The 22098-nt window shown below is 44.8% G+C and overlaps 1 protein-coding gene across 9 annotated transcripts in view; it reads right to left on the reverse strand.

Moving 5' to 3' along the window:
• LOC135515949 (signal peptide, CUB and EGF-like domain-containing protein 1) overlaps nucleotides 1-22098 on the reverse strand; it is a 135137-nt gene that overhangs the window by 97430 nt on the left and 15609 nt on the right. For all 9 annotated transcript variants that reach the window (XR_010451878.1, XM_064939838.1, XM_064939840.1 and 6 more), the window contains one exon: nucleotides 4501-4635. Coding sequence is in view for 8 of the 9 variants with exons in the window: in XM_064939838.1 (XP_064795910.1) it covers nucleotides 4501-4635 (135 nt within the window). In the remaining variant the exon portion in view is untranslated. The remainder of the gene's footprint in view (nucleotides 1-4500; nucleotides 4636-22098) is intronic.

The raw sequence follows: 22098 nt of genomic DNA on the forward strand, positions 1-22098 counted from the left end.
TATATTTACCATATCATATGGAGACAGAAACATAACCATTTTACCTTATCATAAGTAGACACAAGTGCAAATGATTAAATCCTTCCAATAGAAGTTTTAGGACACCTACTCATTCAAGTGTTTTTCTTTATTTGTACTATTTTCAACATTGTAGAATAATAGTGAAGACATCTAAACTATGAAATAACACATATGGAATCATGTACTAACCAAAAAAGTGTTAACAAAATAAAATAAATGTTATATTTGAGATTCTTCAATGAGCCATTCTTTGCCTTGATGACAGCTTTGCACACTCTTGGCATACCCTCAACCAGTATCAACCAGCTGCCCCTGAAAAGGCAGTTAACCCACTGTTCCTAGGCCGTCATTGAAAATAATAATTTGTTCTTAACTGACTTGCCTAGTTGGTAAAAGACCAAGTCCATATTATGGCAAGAACTATGCTCAAATAAGCAAAGAGAAACGACAGGCCATCATTATTTTAAGACATGAAGGGCAGTCAATATGGAACATTTCAAGAACTTTGAAAGTTTTTGTGTTGCAAAAATCATCAAGCTCTATGATGAAACTGGCTCTCATGAAGACCACCACAGGAAATGAAGACCCAGAGTTACCTCTGTTGCAGTTACCTCTGCTGCAGAGGATAAGTTCATTAGAGTTAACTGCACCTCAGAAATTGCAGCCCAAATAAATGCTTCACAGAGTTCAAGTAACAAACACATCTCAACATCAACTGTTCAGAGGAGACTGTATGAGTCAGGCATTCATGGTTGAATTGCTGCAAAGAAATCACTACTAAAGGACACCAATAATAAGAAGAGACCTGCTTGGGCCAAGAAACATAAGCAATGGACATTAGACCGGTGGAAATATGTCCTTTGGTCTGGAGTCCAAATTGGAGATTTTTGGTTCCAACCGCCGTGTCTTTGTAAGATGCAGTGTGGGTGAACGGATGATCTCTGCATGTGTATTTCCCAACGTAAAGCATGGAGGAGGAGGTGTGATGGTGGGGGGTTGCATTGCTGGTGACACTGTCAGTGATTTATTTAGAATTCAAGGCACACTTTACCAGCATGGCTACCACAGCATTCTGCAGCAATACGCCATCCCATCTGGGTTTGGCTTCGTGGGACTATAATTTGTTTTTCATTTGGACAATGACCCAACACACCTCCAGACTGTGTAAGGACTATTTTACCAAGAAGGAAAGTGATGGAGTGCTGCATCAGATGACCTGGCCTCCACAATCAACTGACCTCAACCCAATTGAGATAGTTTGGGATGGGTTGGAACGCAGAGTGAAGGAAAAGCAGCCAACAAGTGCTCAACATATGTGGGAACTCCTTCAAGACTGTTGTAAAAGCATTCCAGGTGAAGCTGGTTGAGAGAATGCCAAGAGTGGCAAATGGTGGCTATTTTCATGTTTAAAACATTTTTGGTTACTACATGATTCCATACAGTATGTGTTATTTCATCGTTTTCATGTCTTCACTATTATTCTACAATGTAGAAAATAGTAAAAATAAAGAAAAACCCTTGAATGAGTAGGTGTTCTCAAACTTTTGACCGGTAGTGTAGTTACAAATTGAACTTTAAATAAATGAGTTGACTCTCAATGGGATGATTTCACTGAACAACTAAAGAAAGGGAATATTGAATGATCACATCTCGCAGAAACACTTTCAACATACATCTGTAAAATGATAGTCTAGAAACTAAAGCTTTGGTTGTCTTCCTCTCAGGCTTCCATGTCTTCTCCCTGGACCTCCTCAATGTCCACCTCTTGAACAGACTCTGAGGCCTCATCGTCACTGTCACTTTCCAACCTTGTTGAGGACGGCTCGTTGTCAGGCTCAAATGCCTCAAATTTGCCCGGATGGCCACCAATATTTCAACCCTTGTATTGGTCAGCCTGTTGCGTGATTTGGTGTGTGTGTTCCCAAACAAGGACCAGTTGCGCTCTGAGGTGGCTGATGTTGGTGGGATTTGGAGATGATGGAGGCAACAGGGGAAAGAGCCTCAGATCCACAAAGTTCCTTCCACCAGGTGGCTGGTGAGATATGTTGGCACGACTGCCATATTGCATCTCCGTCCCAAAGCCCTTGCTTGGAAGTGTACATTGCCAGACTGCCAAGAACCTTGCCCTCATCCAGGCCAAGGTGGCGAGACACGGTAGTGATGACACCATATGCCTTGTTGATCTCTGCACCAGACAGGATCCTCTTGCCTGCAAACGTGGGGTCCAACATGTATGTTGTTGCTTGAATGGGCTTCAGGCAGAAGTCTTCATGCTTTTTGATATATTTCAGAACTGCAGTTTCCTTTGCTTGCAGCAATAGTGAAGTGGGCAGGGCAGCATGGATTTCTTCTCTTACATCTGCAAGCAGAGTCTGAACATCAGACAGGATGGCATTGTCTCCCTCAATCCTTACAATGGCTACTGCTATAGGTTTCAGGAGTTTCAGGCTGCTTACCACTCTCTCCCAAAATACATCATCCAGGAGGATCCTCTTGATGGGGATGTCCATATCGGCAGACTGTGATATGGCCACTTCTTGTAGACTCCTTCCCCTCCAGGAGACTGTCAAACATGATGACAACACCACCCCAGTGAGTGTTGCTGGGCAGCTTCAATGTGGTGCTCTTATTCTTCTCACTTTGCTTGGTGAGGTAGATTGCGGCTATATGACCCTTCACATACCTAACCATTTCCTTGTCTCTCGTGTAGAGTGTATCCATTGTCTTCAGTGCCATGATGTCCTTGAGGAGCAGATTCAATGCATGAGCAGCACAGCCAATGGGTGTGATGTGAGGGTAGGACTCCTCCACTTTAGACCAAGCAGCCTTCATGTTCGCAGCATTGTCTTTCACCATTGCAAATATCTTCTGTGGTCCAAGGTCATTGATGACTGTATTCAGCTCATCTGCAATGTAGAGATTGGTGTGTCTGTTGTCCCTTGTGTCTGTGTTCTTGTAAAATACTGGTTGAGGGGTGGAGATGATGTAGTTAATTATTCCTTGCCCACGAACCTTCGACCACCCATCAGAGGTGATTGCATTACAGTCTGCTTCTCTATGATTTGCTTAACCTTCACTTGAACTCTATTGAACTCTGCAACCAGCCAATGAGTAGATAAAGCATGTCTGGTTGGAGGGGTGTTTGCTGGGTGAAGAACATTCAGAAATTTCTTCCGAAACACATTGTCTGTGAGCATCAGAGGTGAACCAGTTGCATACGCAGCTCGAGCAAGACATTCATCAGCATTTCTCTGACTACGTTCCTCCATTGAGTCAAACAAACTTCTGATTCCAGGAGGACCATGAGCTGTTGCTATCGTTAAGGCGCCTGTCAGATTCATCATTTTCACCTCGAATAGATGTAGAGGGACTTTTGTCAGAGGTTGCTTGTTGTAAGCGCTGAGGGAACTTTATGCACTTGACCAGATTATTCTGCATCTTTGTTGCATTCTTCACATATGATTTGGCAAAATGTACACAGCTTTTCCTTCTACATTAGCTGCAGTGAAATGTGTCCACGCATCAGATAGTGCCCATGGAATTTTCCTGTAAAGATGAGAAAAAAAGTAAATCAAACCCAAATACAATTCCATGTACTGATAAATAGTTAAGCAGTTAGATTAAACAACTCATTTGTAAAAAAAAATAATAATAATAAAATCACTTTTTAAAATGAAACATGTATGGAAACAGGTGAATTAACATTCCTCAGTTAGCAGGCTCAAGCAAGCTAAAAACCCACAAGGTAGCAAAAACTAACTAGCAGAAATTGTTAACAAGTTAGAAATGATTTAAACACACTTTGCTGTAGGCTACTATTTACTAGTTAAAAAAAAGAATGTATGTCATATAAAATATACTCATCCCACCCAGTAATGTAATCAAAACTTACCAGAAAGCGTGTAGTCCTTGGCTCAGACTGTGTAGTAGTGTGGGCTCAATAGCATCTCATTTGTGAGCAAGATCTTGAGAATCAGAAGAATGCACTGCACATGTGATGGAAGAATGCACTGTGCATGCAGAGGGTTCCATTGAATTAGGGATAGTTTAACCAAAATATGACCCAAGACCTAGAATTGCCTTGTGTATCACACAAAAAAAGGTTCACTGTTATAAGCTAACTTTTGTTGACACATTTAAGCAAAATCCCCCCAATTCCAGGGCTTAACTTCAGAAATTTACCGGAAAGTTTCCGACCCTTTGCAAACCTAGCAGACGCCTCCGCATTTGACCCCCTCCAACCTCTACCCCGCATTTTGTAGCGATGTCACGGGTCATGTCCAGGGGAAATTAGGAGAAGTACTAATGCTACATATCAGTTGTGATGGTTTGAGAGAAAAAGGCTGGAGAGAGCTGACTGAGACCACCCAGATGAGCACAGAGACAATGGAAAATAACTAAGAACGTGCCACACACTCATGTCCAGTCTCTAAACACACACACACACACACACACACACACACACACTTGTCCACTCACCGTCGGAGCGGTGGATGCAGGTATGCTGGTTGTCGCTGAGGAAGAAGCCTTGCTTGCACATACACTCGTAGCTTCCCATGGTGTTCACACACACCTGCTGGCATCCTCCGTTGTTGTCCATGCACTCATCCACGTCTGAGAGAGAGAGAGAGAGAGAGAGAGAGAGAGAGAGAGAGAGAGAGGGGGGAGAGAGAAAACTACCAGTCAGGCAAAGACAGACTTCCTTAAGGGCGGGATGCTTGCTTGGCTTGACAAACAAGTCCCAAGCATCTCAGTCGTAGACCAGGTAGGCATTTGTGCCTGTGTTTATTGAGGAAAGATTGTCCTTCTCTTTCTTCTTTCTGAAGGCCTATTGAAGTCTGGTGAGGGCGAGGAGATGTGGGGATGACACCAGAGGCAAGAATGCTAGCCTGTGGACACTACTCAGACAGGACAGAGCAGAGCTGAGCAGGGCTCTTTTTAGCCACTGTCTGGTACAGTAAGACTGAGTCAAAGGTATTGAATATGAGAGAGAGAGAGAGATCCTTTACCATTTGTACATTGTTAAAACACTGTATATATATAATATGACATTTGTAATGTCTTTATTGTTTTGAAACTTCTGTATGTGTAATGTTTACTGTTAATTTGTATTGTTTATTTCACTTTATATATTCACTGTATATATTATCTACCTCACTTGCTTTGGCAATGTTAACACATGTTTCCCATGCCAATAAAGCCCTTGAATTTAATTGAATTTAATTGAGATATGGAGAGAGAGATGGAAACTGGCGTGGAGACTCCTCTGGAACACCTATAGGCTGCTGCTATTCGAGAGAGAGAGAGAGAGAGAGAGAGAGAAAGAGAGAGAGAGAGCGAGAGTGAGAGAGAGAGAGAGAGAGAGAGAGAGAGAGAGAGAGAGAGAGAGGAGAGAGAGAGAGAGAGGGAGCAAGAGAGAGAGAGAGAGAGAGGGAGCGAGAGAGAGAGCGAGAGCGAGAGCGAGAGAGAGAGAGAGAGAGGGAGAGAGAGAGAGAGAGAGAGAGAGAGAGAGAGAGAGAGAGAGAGAGAGAGAGAGGGGGGAGCAAGAGAGAGAGAGAGACAGAGAGAGAGAGAGAAAGAAAAACAGAGCTAGAGAGAGAGAGAGAGCGAGAGAGAGAGAGATAAAGAAATACAGAGCAAGAGAGAGAGTGAGAGGGTGAGAGAGAAAGAGACAGGCAGAAAGAGAGCAAGAGAGAGTGAGGGAGAAAGAGAGAGGTAGAAAGAGAGCGAGAGAGAGAGGTAGAAAGAGAGTGAGCGAGAGAGGTAGAAAGAGAGAGAGTGAGAGAGAGAGAGAGAGAGAGAGAGAGAGAGAGAGAGAGAGGTAGAGAGAGAAAGAGAGCGAGAGAGAGCGCGTGAGGTAGAAAGAGAGAGAGAGAGAGAGAGAGAGAGAGAGAGAGAGAGAGAGAGAGAGAGAGAAAAAGAGAGAGAAAGAGACAGAGCGAGCGAGAGAGAGTGTGCATGTAACGGCTGGTGTGAGTGTGTGTTTATGGAGCCCTGTTGTGCTGTTGAAAGTCCAGTAAATCACCAGTGGAGCATTAGAGGAAGCGTTAGTTAGAAACCTATAACATCCTCCAATGAGATTAACAGGGATCAAACAGGGCTGGGCTGCTACTGTAGACTAACAGACAGACAGACAGACAGACAGACAGACAGACACACAGAGAGTGTGTGCCTGCATGTGTGCGTTAACTGGTCCGTGATTAAGCACAAGGCAGTGCGTGCTGTGTTTAGTCTGGTGGTTGTTCAGATGTGTTTGTGTGTTTCGAGCCGGTAGCCAGGCGGCACGGACGCACGCACACTGATGATGCCACAGAGGAGACGGAGAACTGGACCCACAGTTCAGAACAACACTGTCTGTCTGTCTGGCCACAACCTCTGTTCCATCCTCCTTACAAACACATCTGACAGGCGGTCTAAATACCAACCTTATTACCTACACAGTGCACTACTTTTGACCTGGGAATAGGGTGCCATGTCAGACGTGGACCAAAACTCTTCCACTTACTCCAGTGCAACAACTGGCCCGTGTTTATTTAACCTCGGCACTCGGTGGTAGTGGAGGACAGTAATTGGCTCCATCCGTCATCCATCACAAACGGCTAAGTGAAATGAAAGAGGAGCGGCGTAACCATTTCCCCTTGTGAATAGAGTGCAGGTCTTTACAGGGAGGAAATGAGAGGAAAAGGCTCTGGTTTGGCAGACAGTGCTAAGCGCTACGGCAGCGTGGAGCCGGGAGACTCTGTCTCTCTAATCTCATCTAGTCAGGTCTGTCTGCTTCTCTGTGATCTGAGGTGGAGCAACCACCCGGCCGGGCCGTCTGTCTCTGTCTGCCTGTCTCACCCTCTCATAAACGACCAAGATCAGAGTGAAAGGGCCTCAAACAAGACCCTGGTTTACTTTCATAACTCCAGTCCAGGGAGCTACAGTACACTACACTGCTCCTGGTGCCAGGGAGGGGACATACAGTACTGGACTGACTGCACAGTGTCACCTGTCTGTCTGTTTGTCTGTCTGTCTGTCTGTCTGTCTGTCTGTCAACTCATGTCTTTTTGTCCTGGTCGGGTCACCTGGTCATGTAAAACTCCTGTCCTGGTCAGGTCACCTGGTCATGTAAAACTCCTGTCCTGGTCAGGTCACCTGGTCATGTAAAACTCCTGTCCTGGTCAGGTCACCTGGTCATGGTCCTTCCACCTGGTCATTTGTCCTGGTCAGGTCATCTGTCACCTGTCCTGTCATGTAAAACTCCTGTCCTGGTCGGGTCACCTGGTCATGTAAAACTCCTGTCCTGGTCAGGTCACCTGGTCATATAGGCAAGCTTCAATGCCATACAACTCTCCTTCCGTGACCTCCAATTGCTCTTAAATACAAGTAAAACCAAATGCATGCTCTTCAACCGATCGCTACCCGCACCTGCCCGCCTGTCCAACATCACTACTCTGGACGGCTCTGACTTAGAATATGTGGACAACTACAAATACTTAGGTGTCTGGTTAGACCGTAAACTCTCCTTCCAGACCCATATCAAATATCTCCAATCCAAAATTAAATCTAGAATTGGCTTCCTATTTCGCAACAAAGCATCCTTCACTCATGCTGCCAAACATACCCTTGTAAAACTGACCATCCTACCAATCCTCGACTTTGGCGATGTAATTTACAAAATAGCTTCCAATACCCTTCTCAACAAATTGGACGCAGTCTATCACAGTGCAATCCGTTTTGTCACCAAAGCCACATATACTACCCACCATTCCAGTTCTCTGCTGCCAATGACTGGAACGAACTACAAAAAGCACTGAACTGGAAACACTTATCTCCCTCACTAGCTTTAAGCACCAACTGTCAGAGCAGCTCACAGATTACTGCACCTGTACATAACCCACCTATATTTTATCCCAAACAACTACCTCTTTCCCTACTGTATTTAATGAATTAATTTATTTTGCTCCTTTGCACCCCATTATTTTTATTTCTACTTTGCTAATTTCTTCCATTGCAAATCTACCATTCCAGTGTTTTACTTGCTATATTGTATTTACTTTGCCACCATGGCCTTTTTTTGCCTTTACCTCCCTTATCACACCTCATTTGCTCACATCGTATATAGACTTGTTTATACTGTATTATTGACTGTATGTTTGTTTTACTCCATGTGTAACTCTGTGTCGTTGTATGTGTCGAACTGCTTTGCTTTATCCTGGCCAGGTCGCAATTGTAAATGAGAACTTGTTCTCAACTTGCCTACCTGGTTAAATAAAGGTGAAATAAAAATAAAAAATAAATAAAATATAAAACTCCTATCCTTGTCAGGTCACGGGGTTATGTAAAACTCCTGCCCCAAATCATGGGTGTTCAGGGGTGATCAGGGCCTGTTTGTCAAGGAAATCAAGAGAGCTTGCTGTCTGTGTGTACCACGGCCTGTCTGTTTATCTGTGGAGACAAAGGTTAGAGGTTGTGTATATTTTGATGGCACTGAGAAAGTCACAGAGCTTTACAGCTCTGAGTGGCATGTAGGATGGTCTTCATACCAGGCTGTAAAGGGCTGTACGATTATCAATGCTGGACCACTGTAGAACTCACAATGGAGGGGCACTGGACCTGGTGCTCCTAACTTAAGGACTGAGTCTGCTGACAGCCAGGTCAGTCCAGGCTTAATACACCCAGAGCAGCCCTTAATACACACCGACCAGACATTAATACACCCAGACCAGCCCTTAATACATCCAGACCAGACCGTAATACACCCAGACCAGACCGTAATACACCCAGACCAGACCGTAATACACCCAGACCAGACCTTAATACACCCCGACCAGACCTTAATACACCCAGACCAGACCTTAATACACCCAGACCAGACCTCGATACACCCAGACCAGACCTTAATACACCCAGTCCAGACCTCAATACACCCGGACCAGACCTTGATACACCCAGACCAGACCTTAATACACCCCGACCAGACCTTAATACACCCAGACCAGACCTTAATACACCCAGACCAGACCGTAATACACCCAGACCAGACCTTAATACACCCGGACCAGACATTAATACACCCAGACCAGACCTTAATACACCCAGACCAGACCTCGATACACCCAGACCAGACCTTAATACACCCAGTCCAGACCTCAATACACCCGGACCAGACCTTAATACACCCAGACCAGACCTTAATACACCCAGACCAGACCTTAATACACCCAGACCAGACCATAATACACCCGGACCAGACATTAATACACCCAGACCAGACCTTAATACACCCAGACCAGACCGTAATACACCCAGACCAGACCGTAATACACCCAGACCAGACCTTAATACACCCAGACCAGAACTTAATAGACCCAGACCAGACCAGACCAGACCTTAAGACACCCAGACCAGACCTTAATACACCCAGACCAGACTAGACCGTAATACACCCAGACCAGACCTTAATACACCCGGACCAGACATTAATACACCCAGACCAGACCTTAATACACCCAGACCAGACCGTAATACACCCTGACCAGACCAGACCAGACCTTAAGACACCCAGACCAGACCTTAACCCAGACCAGACTACACCCAGACCAGACTAGACCAGACATAATACACCCAGACCAGACCTTAATACACCCAGACCAGACCGTAATACACCCTGACCAGACCGTAATACACCCAGACCAGACCTCAATACACCCAGACCAGACCGTAATACACCCAGACCAGACCTTAATACACCCGGACCAGACCTTAATACACCCAGATCAGACCGTAATACACCCAGACAAGACCGTAATACACCCAGACCAGACCTTAATACACCCAGTCCAGACCTTAATACACCCAGACCAGACTAGACTGTAATACACCCAGACCAGACCTTAATACACCCAGACCAGAACTGTGATTCTGTGTCACACCGCCTGAAATAGAAAGCCACCACATCCTCTCTACCTCTTCCTGGGGTAGAGGACTTTATTGACTCCTATTCATTTTTCTCCCTCTGTCTCTCCTTCTCTCTGTCTGGGACCCCTGTCTGAGTTCCGGACATATCTCCGTGGGGGTTAAGGTCTGCTTTTATTTGAGTGACAGTCTCTCCCGTCAGAGCATTTAGGCAGTCGGCTTGTTAAGTCCCAGTGGAGAGGACAGAGGCCTTCAGGCCTTGTTAACCGTGAGTGGGGAGAGGCAAGTGCTTACTGTCAGAGAGGGGAGAGGAGGGGAGGGAGAGGGGAGGAGAGATGAGGAGAAGGGTCTTGTGTGGTGTGTGTTTTATCTATGCACACATGTTTCAGTGTAAAGCAGTGAACTCCATTTACATTTGATCTGTCTGCATGCCTTTGTGCCTGTCTGACAAAAATATAGGCCTACTGTATATATTGTTTAGGTGCCTAATAAACCTTTAAATATAGTGTTTTATTGTTAGGTACTGTACATATACAGTTTAAGTCATTAAAACTCATTTTTCAACCACTCCACAAATGTCTTGTTAACAAACTATAGTTTTGGCAAGTTCAGTTAGGACATCTACGTTGTGTATGACACAAGTCATTTTCCCAACAATTGTTTACAGACAGATTATTTCACTTATAATTCACTGTATCACAATTCCAGTGGGTCAGAAGTTTACATACACTAAGTTGACTGTGCCTTTTAAAGCTTCTGATTGACTCATTGACATCATTTGAGTTAATTAGAGATGTACATGTGGATGTATTTCAAGGCCTACCTTCAAACTCAGTGCCTCTTTGTTTGACATTATGGGAAAATCAAAAGAAATCAGCCAAGAACTCAGAAGAAAATAGTAGACCTCTACAAGTTTGGTTCATGCTTGGGAGCAATTTCCAAATGCCTGAAGGTACCACGTTCATCTGTACAAACAATAGTATGCAAGTATAAATACCATGGGACCACGCAAACGTCGTACCGCTCAGGAAGGAGACACGTTCTGTCTCCTAGAGATGAATGTACTTGCGATAAGTGCAAATCAATCCCAGAACAACAGCAAAGGATCTTGTGAAGATGCTGGAGGAAACAGATACAAAAGTATCTATATCCACAGTAAAACTAGTCCTATATTGACATAACCTGAAAGGCCGCTCAGCAAGGAAGAAGCCACTGCTCCAAAATCGCCATAAAAAGCCAGACTATGGTTTGCAACTGCACATGGGGACAAAGATCATACTTTTTGGAGAAAAGTCCTCCGGTCTGATGAAACAAAAATGTAACTGTATAGCCATAATGACCATCGTTATGTTCGGAGGAAAAAGGGGGAGGCTTGCAAGCCGAAGAACACCATCCCATCCATGAAGCACAGGGGTGGCAGCATCATGTTATGGGGTGCCTTGCTGCAGGAGGGACTGGTGCACTTCACAAAATAGATGGTATCACAAAATAGATGGTCTAATGAGGGAGGAAAATTATGTGGATATATTGAAGCAACATCTTAAGACATCAGTCAGGAAGTTAAAGCTTGGTCGCAAATGAGTCTTCCAAATGGACAATGACCCCAAGCATACTTCCAAAGTTGTGGCAAATGGCTTAAGGACAACAAAGTCAAGGTATTGGAGTGGCCATCACAAAGCCCTGACCTCAATCCTAGTGGGCAGAACTGAAAAAGCGTGTTCGAGCAAGGAGGCCGACAAACATGACTCAGTTACACCAGCTCTGAATGGGACAAAATTCACCCAACTTATTGTGGGAAGCTTGTGGAAGGCTACCCGAAACGTTTGACCCAAGTTAAACAATTTAAAGGCAGTGCTACCAAATACTAATTGAGTGTATGCAAACTTTTGACCCACTGGGAATGTGATGAAAGAAATAAAAGCTGAAATAAATCATTCTCTCTACTATTATTCTGACATTTCACATTCTTAAAATAAAGTGGTGATCCTAACTGACCTAAGACAGGAAATTTTTACTAGGATTAAATGTCAGGAATTGTGAAAAACTGAGTTTAAATGTACTTGACTAAGGTGTATGTAAACCTCCGACTTCAACTCTAGCTTTGTCTCCCCTTCCCTCCCTCCCTACCCCATCTCTCCCTCGATGGTCTCTCACGGCAGGCAGCCTAGTGGTTAGAGTGTTGGACTGACAAGGTAAAAATCTGTTGTTCTGCCCCTGAACAAGGCAGTTAACCCACTGTTCCTAGGCCATCATTGTAAATAAGGATGTGTTCTTACCTGACTTGCCCAGTTACATAAAGGTAACATCCTCTGCCCTCTAATGCTGTATTCACCTGCCAATGTATCTGAGTGTCTCAGGAGAGCAGAGGGCCTTCTAAAACATGGAACAAAACCAGAGGTGCCAGTGTTTCAACTGCTCAATGGCTTCAGCCAGACCCCTTCAACTCCCCCAGCCCAGCTACAGTCCCACGTCCTCTGGTCCCAGCTGATTAGGAGAGAGGGACCAGCGGGACTGATGGGAAAATGACAAATAAAGAGGGAGTCTGTTTCATCGAAAGTGATTAGATTCATACGTGAGGGAGGACCTCAAATGGCTGACTTAGGATAACACACCATGTTTAGCTGAGCAGCTTTCTCAAGCCTGGACTGTAGAGAGACATGTCACAGCGAGGCTGCAGGGTGAAACAGCATCTGTTCAGAACTCTACCAAGCAGATGCCCTCTGCAGCATCCACCTCCCACAAGCCAACACAATCCACCATCTAACATCCAATATACATTTCTCTACACAAAATACCCCATGACACACCTCACTACTCTCCCAGTCCCATTCACTTCACACTAAGCCATACAGGCAAACCTCACCACTGTCCTGAGACAAAATACACAGCCTTCTTGAGCAAAGGCCTGCACTACAATCTGGAGCTGATCTCTTAGAAGACCCCGATTGAAGTTGACAGTGCTTTCTCATCTCCATTTAGACAGTGGGGTAAAGTACTTAAGTAAAAATACTTCCCATGCACTTAGGTGGTTTTTTGAGGTATCTGTACTATACAAATTATATTTTTGACTACTTTTACTTTTACTTCACTACATTACTAAAGAAAACAATGTATTTTTTACTCCATACAGTTTCCTTGACACCCAAAAGTACTTGTTACAATTCGAATGCTTAGCAGGACAGGAAAATGGTCCAATTCACACATTAATCAAAAGAACATCCCTGGTCATCCCGACTGTCTCTGACCAGGCGAACTCACTGAAAACAAATGCTTTGTTTGTAAATTATGTCTGAGTGTTGGCTATCAGTAAATTTAAAAAACATGAAAATAGTGCCGTCTGGTTTGTGAAGGAATGTGAAATGATTTATACTTGTACTTTTGATACTTAAGTATATTTTAGCAATTACATTTACTTTTGATACTTAAGTATATTTAAAACCAGATACTTTTCGATTTTTATTCAAGTAGTATTTTACTGGGTGACTTTCACTTTTACTTGAGTCATTTTCTATTAAGGTATCTTTACTTTTACTCAAGTATGACAATTGGGTACTTTTTCCACCACTGCCTATAGACAAAACTAAACAGATGACATCAATATGACAGAGACTTTTACTTTAGAATAATACAAAGATACAGAGAAGAGAGAGATCAGAGACAGAGGGAGAGGGATAGAGTGTGTGTGAGAGAGAGAGAGAGAGAGAGAGAGAGAGAGAGAGAGAGAGAGACAGAGACAGAGAGTGTGTGTGTGTGTGAGAGGAGAGAGAGAGAGAGAGAGAGAGAGAGAGAGAGAGAGAGAGAGAGAGAGAGCTGTTGAACTGTCATCTCCAAATTTAATTGATCTTTGCCAACATTTAAACATAAACACTGGCAAGGCACTCTGCAAGTTTAAACTAGAGTGCCTTTGTTTTGCTTGTGTAAACTTTTATTTGGACGCCATGAGGATGTGCTTGACACAAAGAGAGAGAAGGCCGATGGGGAAAGAAGAGGAGAGGAGGGAAGGGTAGAAGAAGGAAGGTGACCAGGGTTGGAAATTAACACCCGCCACCTGTCAAATGCGGATAGATTTTGACATTGTTGGGTAAGAATGTATATTTCATCAGTGGGATTTAAAAAAAAATCCAAAACCCACATGTAGAAGTTGGTCGAAATGACAAGAACGACTACTAAAGTGTGACTTTGACCTCGTGTTTCTTGGCTATTTACATTGTTTTGTTCACATGCTAGGTTGTGTTTCAATGTTAGTTTGAGTTTGCTGCAATTGTCTGCTGCTAGGTCACAGTCTGAGACTTTTTTCATCACAGACAAGCCAGTGCCCAAGTTACCAAGGTAACGGCTTGTCCCTTAAAGGGCCAGCTGAACTATGTCTGTCTCGCAGGTCCCAAAAATTGTTATGAAATGAAGCAATATACCCCATGACTTCTTACTAGTAATACATTAGAAACACGCTCATCCATTTTTTTTGTGTGATTTTATTTGTCTAATTATGGAGAAAAAATATTTGGGCAGGTAAAAAAATCTCACTGGCTGCTAGATTTTTTTTTATCTACCTACCACAGCGGCTAGAGGACCAAAATATTAACTTTGCATCCTGGAGGTGAGAGGAGTAAGAAAGATAAAGGGCGGAGAGGTAGACAGGAGAGGAGGGAAGATGGGAGAGAAGAGAAAGAGTGAAAAGGAGAAATAAATCAAACCATAGACTTTGAGTGGAGATGACCCTTCCCTGGGCCTCCATGTTTCACCCAGTCTCTCTCTAAAGAGATATTAGCAATAGTCTGTTGGCTAACCCTTAACTCTATTCCTCCTCTTCTCCTCCCTCTCTCCACGTCTCCCCCCTTTCCTTCCCCCAATCTGTCCGTGCTGTCGTGTCAGAGTTTCAACATTCTGCAGTCAGGGTCTGTCCCGCTGTGAAGCCAAGGCACTCTTGAGCTAAGTCCGCGCGTAAGACTGAAAAGGACGCGTCAGAAAGAAAATAAACTTGTCTGAGCCCTACAGACGTCCATAGCAAGGCACCAAGTGATCAACATATTGGTCCCAGCTGTGTCCACGGCCAAAACAAAAATAAATACAAGTCTAAATCAAAAAGGTTGAGGAGGAACTGAACAGGACTGACCTTTAATCAGAGTGCAGTGCAATTATGCAATCTTAAATCTTAGTGCCCTAAACTTGTTGACACAACATACATGGGACCATACTTCCTACACATGTTCGGTTAAGACAGACTGTTCTCTCTCTCTCTTCCCCTCTCTCTTGCTCTCTCTTCCTCTCTCTCTCTTCCCCTCTATCTCTCTCTCACTACACGTTCATCTTCCCTCCTGTCTCCCCCCCCCCCCCCCTCTTGTCCCTTAATTTCAAAGCAGCAAGTCTTGAGGTTTCTGGTCATCTATCATTCCGTCAGTCTACTAGAAGTAGTTGGTGTGGAGAAAAACAACAGGTGGTATTTCCTGGGGTTAACGGCCTTCGGAGTAGTGGAACAGCAGTACACCCTAACAATGAAGAATCCCACCAGTGATCCCTGATCCCCAGTCCAACCCCCTGACCCAGACCACTGGACCTGGTTGTACAGCAGCCTCACTGACGAGTAGCCAGGCTGTGGACACGGCATCACACACCTTAGAGTACCTGCAGCACGGAGATACAGGGACTGGGAAGTAACAGGGCTGTGTTAACAATCAAAACTGTTTCCAATACCATTTCTGTCTATGATAGTAGCCCCCAAGATATAACAAATCGCATCAAATTGGCTTCAATTGAGTATCTTGGTTCAGCCGCCTTATGACAGTCACTTTAGGGGCCTTTGCAACGCATCTGAGTACAAACCCAGGGGGAAACGTTGTCGGAGCTCTGTCCTGACATCTAGTTTACAGCAGCGATGAATGAGTCAGAACACAGGAGGCAGGCGGTTACAGTAACCGGACAGACAGACCCTATATTCTCACTCGTCAGTCACGGAATAGACAAGACTAATTTACAGCACCTCCAACCCACAATCCCAGCTACTTCAACCTATGCTGCCGTACGTGTGAGGCTGGTCCCTAGAGACGCGCTTTGTCTGCGACTGTGTTAACTGTCGGCAGGGCCTCCCGGGTGGCGCAGTGGTTAAGGGCGCTGTACTGCAGCGCCAGCTATGCCATCAGAGACTCTGGGTTCGCGCCCAGGCTCTGTCGTGGGTTGGATGTGCGTTGTGTTAAGAAGCAGTGCGGCTGGTTGGGTTGTGTATCGGAGGACGCATGACTTTCAACCTTCGTCTCTCCCGAGTCCGTACGGGAGTTGTAGCGATGAGACAAGATAGTAGCTACTACAACAATTGGACACCACGAAATTGGGGAGAAAAAAAGGGTAAAAATGCAACAAAACAAAAAAAACATACAACAAAAAAAACTGTCTGCCGTTGTTCCCAGTCTAACCTTACATTCACATGGCATTGACTGAAAGGGTTGTTATGACTGGGAGAGACTTTATAAGAAACTCTAATGTTGTTACTGATGAGTCCTACCATTGAAGTGGACAGATTGTGATTGGTCGATGATAGACGGCATCACACACCTTAGAGTACCTGCCGCACGGAGATACAGGAACTGGGAAGTAACGGCAAACTGTGGGTTGACGATGTGTGTCAGCTACGCATAATCCTTATATCGTTGTTCCTATATCATGCCTATGTGTCGCACATGATACTATTTGTGTACAGGTAACTGCCATGCTGCCAACATAAAGTGTCTTAATAGGGCGTTGGGCCGCCACGAGCCAGAACTGCTTCAATGCACCCTGTCATAGATTCTACAAGTGTCTGGAACTCTGTTGGAGAGATTCGGCGCCATTCTTCCTCACGAAATTCTATCATTTGGTGTTTCGTTGACGGCGGTGAAAACGCTGTCTCAGGCGCTGCTCCATAAATCCAGTGTTCAAATGGGTTGAGATCTGGTGACTGAGACGGCCGTGGCGTGTCGTTTTCATGCTCTTCAAACCATTATGTGGCCACTCTCAGGTAGCCAAAATAATGGCCTGCCCAGCATGTTTAAATGACCCAAATTAAGCATGATGGGATGTTAATTAACTCAGAAACCACACCTGTGTGGAAGCAGCTGCTTCCAATATACTTTGTATCCCTCGTTTACTCAAGCGTTTTCATTATTTTGGCAGTCACCTGTATCTCAGAGAGTTGGTGATGAGGGGTAAACACGAAAGGTGGTGATGTTAAAATATCCATGAGTCAATACGCAGGAACTCAACGCTCATTACTCAAACAGTTTACACTGTATATCTGCACGCCTCAAATATAGATCACCAGACCCCAAATAGTACCTCCCTGAGCCTCTCTACCTCTACCAGTGATCACACCTCAAATAAACATCCTGGACCCCACTACAGCACCTCTACCACACCGCCACCCCTCAGCCTATGAAATACAGCCAAATGGTAAAACCCTATGATATAACTACACACATATAATTACCTTAAACCCTGATACGGGGTGGCAGGTAGCCTAGTGGTTCGAGCATTGTGCCGGTAATCGAAAGGTTGCTGGATCGAATCCCATCCGAATGAGGTAAAAATCTGTCGTTCTACCCCTGTTAAGAATTTGTTCTTAATTGACTTGCCTAGTAAAATAAATGAAATACAAATGCCCATATCAAGGCAGTTTGTACCCGCATACCGCTAATTATGCGTGAGCTTTTGTAACTCTTCAGACTACCCTGAGTATCACTCCGTACCTCTACCCAACTGAAATACAGTTGTGGGCACACAAATGACAGCAGTACAGGTTTCTGTGGCAAACTATCACTGCTAGAGAGCAAGCTTTTTAGTGGCCACAACTGTACCCTCAAAATCGCCACACGCAGAGCCCACCCCAATGACCCCATCCACGTTTCCCCCTCCAACCTGACTGTGCCAGATCCATCCATCAGATATCTTGGTGGCGATGATGCTCTGATCTGCTCCTCTAATACTCCTGTGACATTTGTTACCGAGCTGCTGTCTGCCTCATACCACGTCATGGCAACACATGGCAACGCAGGCAGAGCAGGGGGGTGCTGGACTGGCTGGGAAGCTGTGAGCCTATGACAAAGCCAGGTCATGACCTCCGATGAGGGTGAAGTTTTCACAAAATAACATTTTTAAGGAGACAGCGACCTTAGCTCTTGTCATTGTGTGTCAAACCAGGCAGGCCTCGGCATAAAAACAAGATGATCTCAGAGAAAAAGTGAGACGGGAGGCAGAGCGCTGAAGAGCTGCTGATAGAATCTTCCTGAATGAATGCACTTCACTAAAAGAATTGGGATTGGGCAACCAGTTGTGGAGAAGTGATGCCATTCCCTGAGCCACACCTAATGGCTCCCACTGATGTTGAGTGATTCTCCACCTCGGTGCTCTGTCAAGGAGAACTATACTGACCGCTGACAGAATGAGAGACAGAAAGAAAAGAGAAAGAGAAACCAATGACAGATGGAGGGGAAAATTGAGAGATGAAAAGGATAGAAGAGGTGAAGAAGAGAGGACGAAGACAGACAGACAGGGAAGAAAAGAACAGTTGGATAGAGAGAGAGAGGAAGCGAGGAAGCTCCTGGAAGCAGCGGAGGACTCTGAGCGGTGTGCGCTGGCCCTTGGCGGTCCTGACTCTGTTCTCATCCCCATCATCATTCTGTGTTGTATTTGAGACATTCCGCAATAAAGATGTCAAATAGAGAGCAAGTCCATCGCCTCAGGGGGAATGGCTTGGACAGCCTCCAATTCACATCCACCGCCAAGATAACCAAGAGAATATAGAGAGAGAGGAGAAGGAGGTGGAGGAGAGAGAGAGAGAGAGAGAGAGAGAGAGCGAAAGAGAGAGAGATAAAGAGAGAAAGAATTAGGTATGGAACCAAGATCAGAAATTAATATGAAATAAAAGCTACTAAATCACTTGTCATTGTATTTTTCATTATTTAAATGACTGATCATGATTAAGTTGCATCATTAATGTTTGATAGTGATTAAGTGTCGTCATAACCCACTGGGCACAGATGTCAATTCAACGTCTATTCCACGTCGAAATGGCCTGGAAAAGACATTGATTCAACCCGTGTGTGCCCAGTGGGAAATGTCTGATTATAAGTGTTTGATTTCTCTCTTGACTGCTTTCCGATCCCTCCCTTTGAACTCTCCATTCACAGCTAATTAGTGTCTGTTTATTAAAGCTACGTCTTATCAGCATAGTCTGGTTAATGACTTTTTAACAGACATGTGGCCAATTTCCTCCACTCAGCTGTGGAGTGGCAGTGTGACGACTAGAGAACCCTCTATAACCACTCCGACACAAAGACCTGGGTTCAAATAGTACATTATTTAACTTCAAATACATTCGCTGTGCTTGATTGATCTTGCCCGGCGCAATGGAATCCATAGAATAGTTGCCAAGGTGCAAACCTTATCCATCTGGCACTCCAGGCAGACGAGAACAAACGCTGAAAGTATTTCAAAGATTTTGAATAGTAGTTGAACCCAGGTCTGCTGACACATACCCGGCATGTGGCCCATTGATTCCTTCCAAGTGGCCACAGACACATGCAGTAAATCTCTCTCCCTCGTGTTAATTTTCTTTAGTTCACCACAACACACACAATCCAACAAGTCCTCTGCCACCAGCCACCGACAACACAACAGCTGCAGGCACTTAAAACACATACACAGTCAGACAGACAGGCACACCCAAATTAGAAAAAACAACACCAAAACATTAGCTAGCTATCAAACAGGTTTCACGCAACTCCCCCCGTGTCTCAATCCCGCCTTGCTAAACATAAAAACGGGCAGATTTCAAGCATTGAATTTCATCCTTGAACCTAAATAAGAGGGGAGCTTAAGTTGTTCATTTTCCCTCTGACATTTTTCCTTCCTTTGTCCATTTGCAACCGGTAACATAAACATTTGACATGCCAAGTTGAATTCTGGGAAGTCAATAGAATAACAACAGGGGTAACATTAAAGTGACATGTTTAAGAGTTCGGAATAATTACAATCCCATTGCTGTGGAGACTCCAGTGTTGTCCTGGTCCTAACAGAAGGTGGGTTAGGGTTAGGGGGAATGGGAGTGCCCTTCTCTGGTGAACTCTGTCCTCTCTGACTTGCTGCTGAAAACGAGGTAGTTTATGTTTATGGCGTTGGGTGGGGGGGGGGGGGTTGCAGGGGATCTTGGGGCGGGAACAGAAAAGCTCGTCATCACTGAAGATTCATCAGCATCTGGGCAAACTGAAGGAGGACAGAGGTCTGTTTGTGTCCGAGATGAGAGTCAGTGAGGCCAAACTCAGACTAGACCAGAGAGGACCATGTACAAATACATCCCATCCATGTGTATGTCCAGTCGGCCCTACACAGGAGGGAAGGTTTACAAATAGTGGAAGTATTGCCTGAAGTTGTCCAATAAGAACACACATTCTACAGGTCGCTATCAATAAAACGTCACAATTATGTGCAGAGCGTTCGATTTAGCTGTTGGGGGGGGGGAGAAAGGAGACCCCCAGCTCTGCTAAAACCGTTGACAACTACGTGCCGATCATGTATTTTCAGATACGTGAGGGCGGCCGTAGCATACCCATTTGGCATGTAGCTAGCTAGCTAGCGAACGTGTCATTTAGTTTGCTTCATCAGAGATGAGGCTTTTGGAAAGAACTTAACATCGGCAAGGCCTCGCCCTGGTCAAGCTGTCAGTCTGACTACTGTCGTCACCTCTTAGACGACGAGCAAATATAGCCATCTAGTTTGTCCCCTGAAGGTTAGCTCGTTAACAGGCCATATTGACGTGATCTGTTATTAGCTAGTTAGCCAATTTGACTTGGTCCATCAATCACTGTAGCCTATCATGTCTGTCAGCAGCAATCATGTACCACAATGTTTATGCCAACTGTACAACATTTCTACCGGTTGTTTGCAAAGTAAACATTATCAGCTCACAGTACAACGGCAAATGCGCTGTTCTGCTTCTTGACATGTAGAGCCACAAAGGATGGGAAATTAACCTAAATCACTCGTACCTGGCAGGTATGGTTCACTTTCATTTGATATCCCTCAAATATCCAATGAATGGTGGCCAATATCGAGAGATATCATGAGGCCACCCTCACGTATCTGAAAATACATGATCAACTGATGTTTACCGATCATGAAAAGCGCGCAGTTCCTTGCTGTATAACTCTGACAATGGAGCTAAATGTGCGCAATTGTTCTGCATGGAATAATGAGAAATGATCTAACTGCGGTCTTCAAGAGGTGTGGTTGATATTACAACCAAATAGTTCACATTTATTTAACAGTCCCTTGAAAACGGCACGCGGTTGTCAATGCTTTTAGTGGAGCTGGGGGGGGGTCTCCTTGCGCTCCGTCAGGCAAATCGAAATGCTCTGTACCTTATCATTAGGTTTTATTGATAACGACCTATTTGTTCCGTTTCCAAGAGTTTTTTGTTCCGTGCCTACTGAACACGACCCAGGACTCGTCTCTCAGTCAGACCCAATCAGCGGTCCTAAAGTAAATCACGTGAGACTCACTGTAACGACATAGTCCTGAAACATCCCCAGGAGAATCTAACTCAGACATTCCTGACTACACCTAATGGCATGTTCCTCTCCCCCCTCCTCCTCCCTCCCTCCCTGGCTTCCCAGAATCAGACATAAGGCCTACAAATGCCAAAACATGTCCCACCAAATATGTTTGGGTTGCGGGCAAGGGCATCCAAACGACAGATTTTGATTTTGCTTGCGTCAATCAGCAGGGTGGGGAGTGAAAAGACGAAATGTGTCTAAGCACATCCAAGCAGAACCGGCATGTTGCAGGAGGAGCAGAAACACATTTGTCTGCCTGACACTAAGTCAATAAGAGAAGGTCGAGACTAAATGAACTGGATCTGTTAGTCAGTGCACATTGCAGATGCCCCAGACAGATATCGGTTGGAGATATCTAGCTGAGGAAGAGAAGAACTCTTCAACCCTGAGCGCCCTCCCAAAACGAAACCCAAAGAACGAACTGAGGATAAAATGTCCTCCAAAACGATGACAGAGACACTCCCTGGAGAACGAAGGGAGCTGAGAGCCAGACAGACAAACCTCGTAGCAGGTAGAGTGCACAGTATATCCACACACACACACACACACACACAGACACACACACACACACACACACACACACACACAGGGAAAGATC

Source organism: Oncorhynchus masou, chromosome 27 (genome assembly GCF_036934945.1).
Source record: "Oncorhynchus masou masou isolate Uvic2021 chromosome 27, UVic_Omas_1.1, whole genome shotgun sequence".
Taxonomy (NCBI): domain Eukaryota; kingdom Metazoa; phylum Chordata; class Actinopteri; order Salmoniformes; family Salmonidae; genus Oncorhynchus; species Oncorhynchus masou.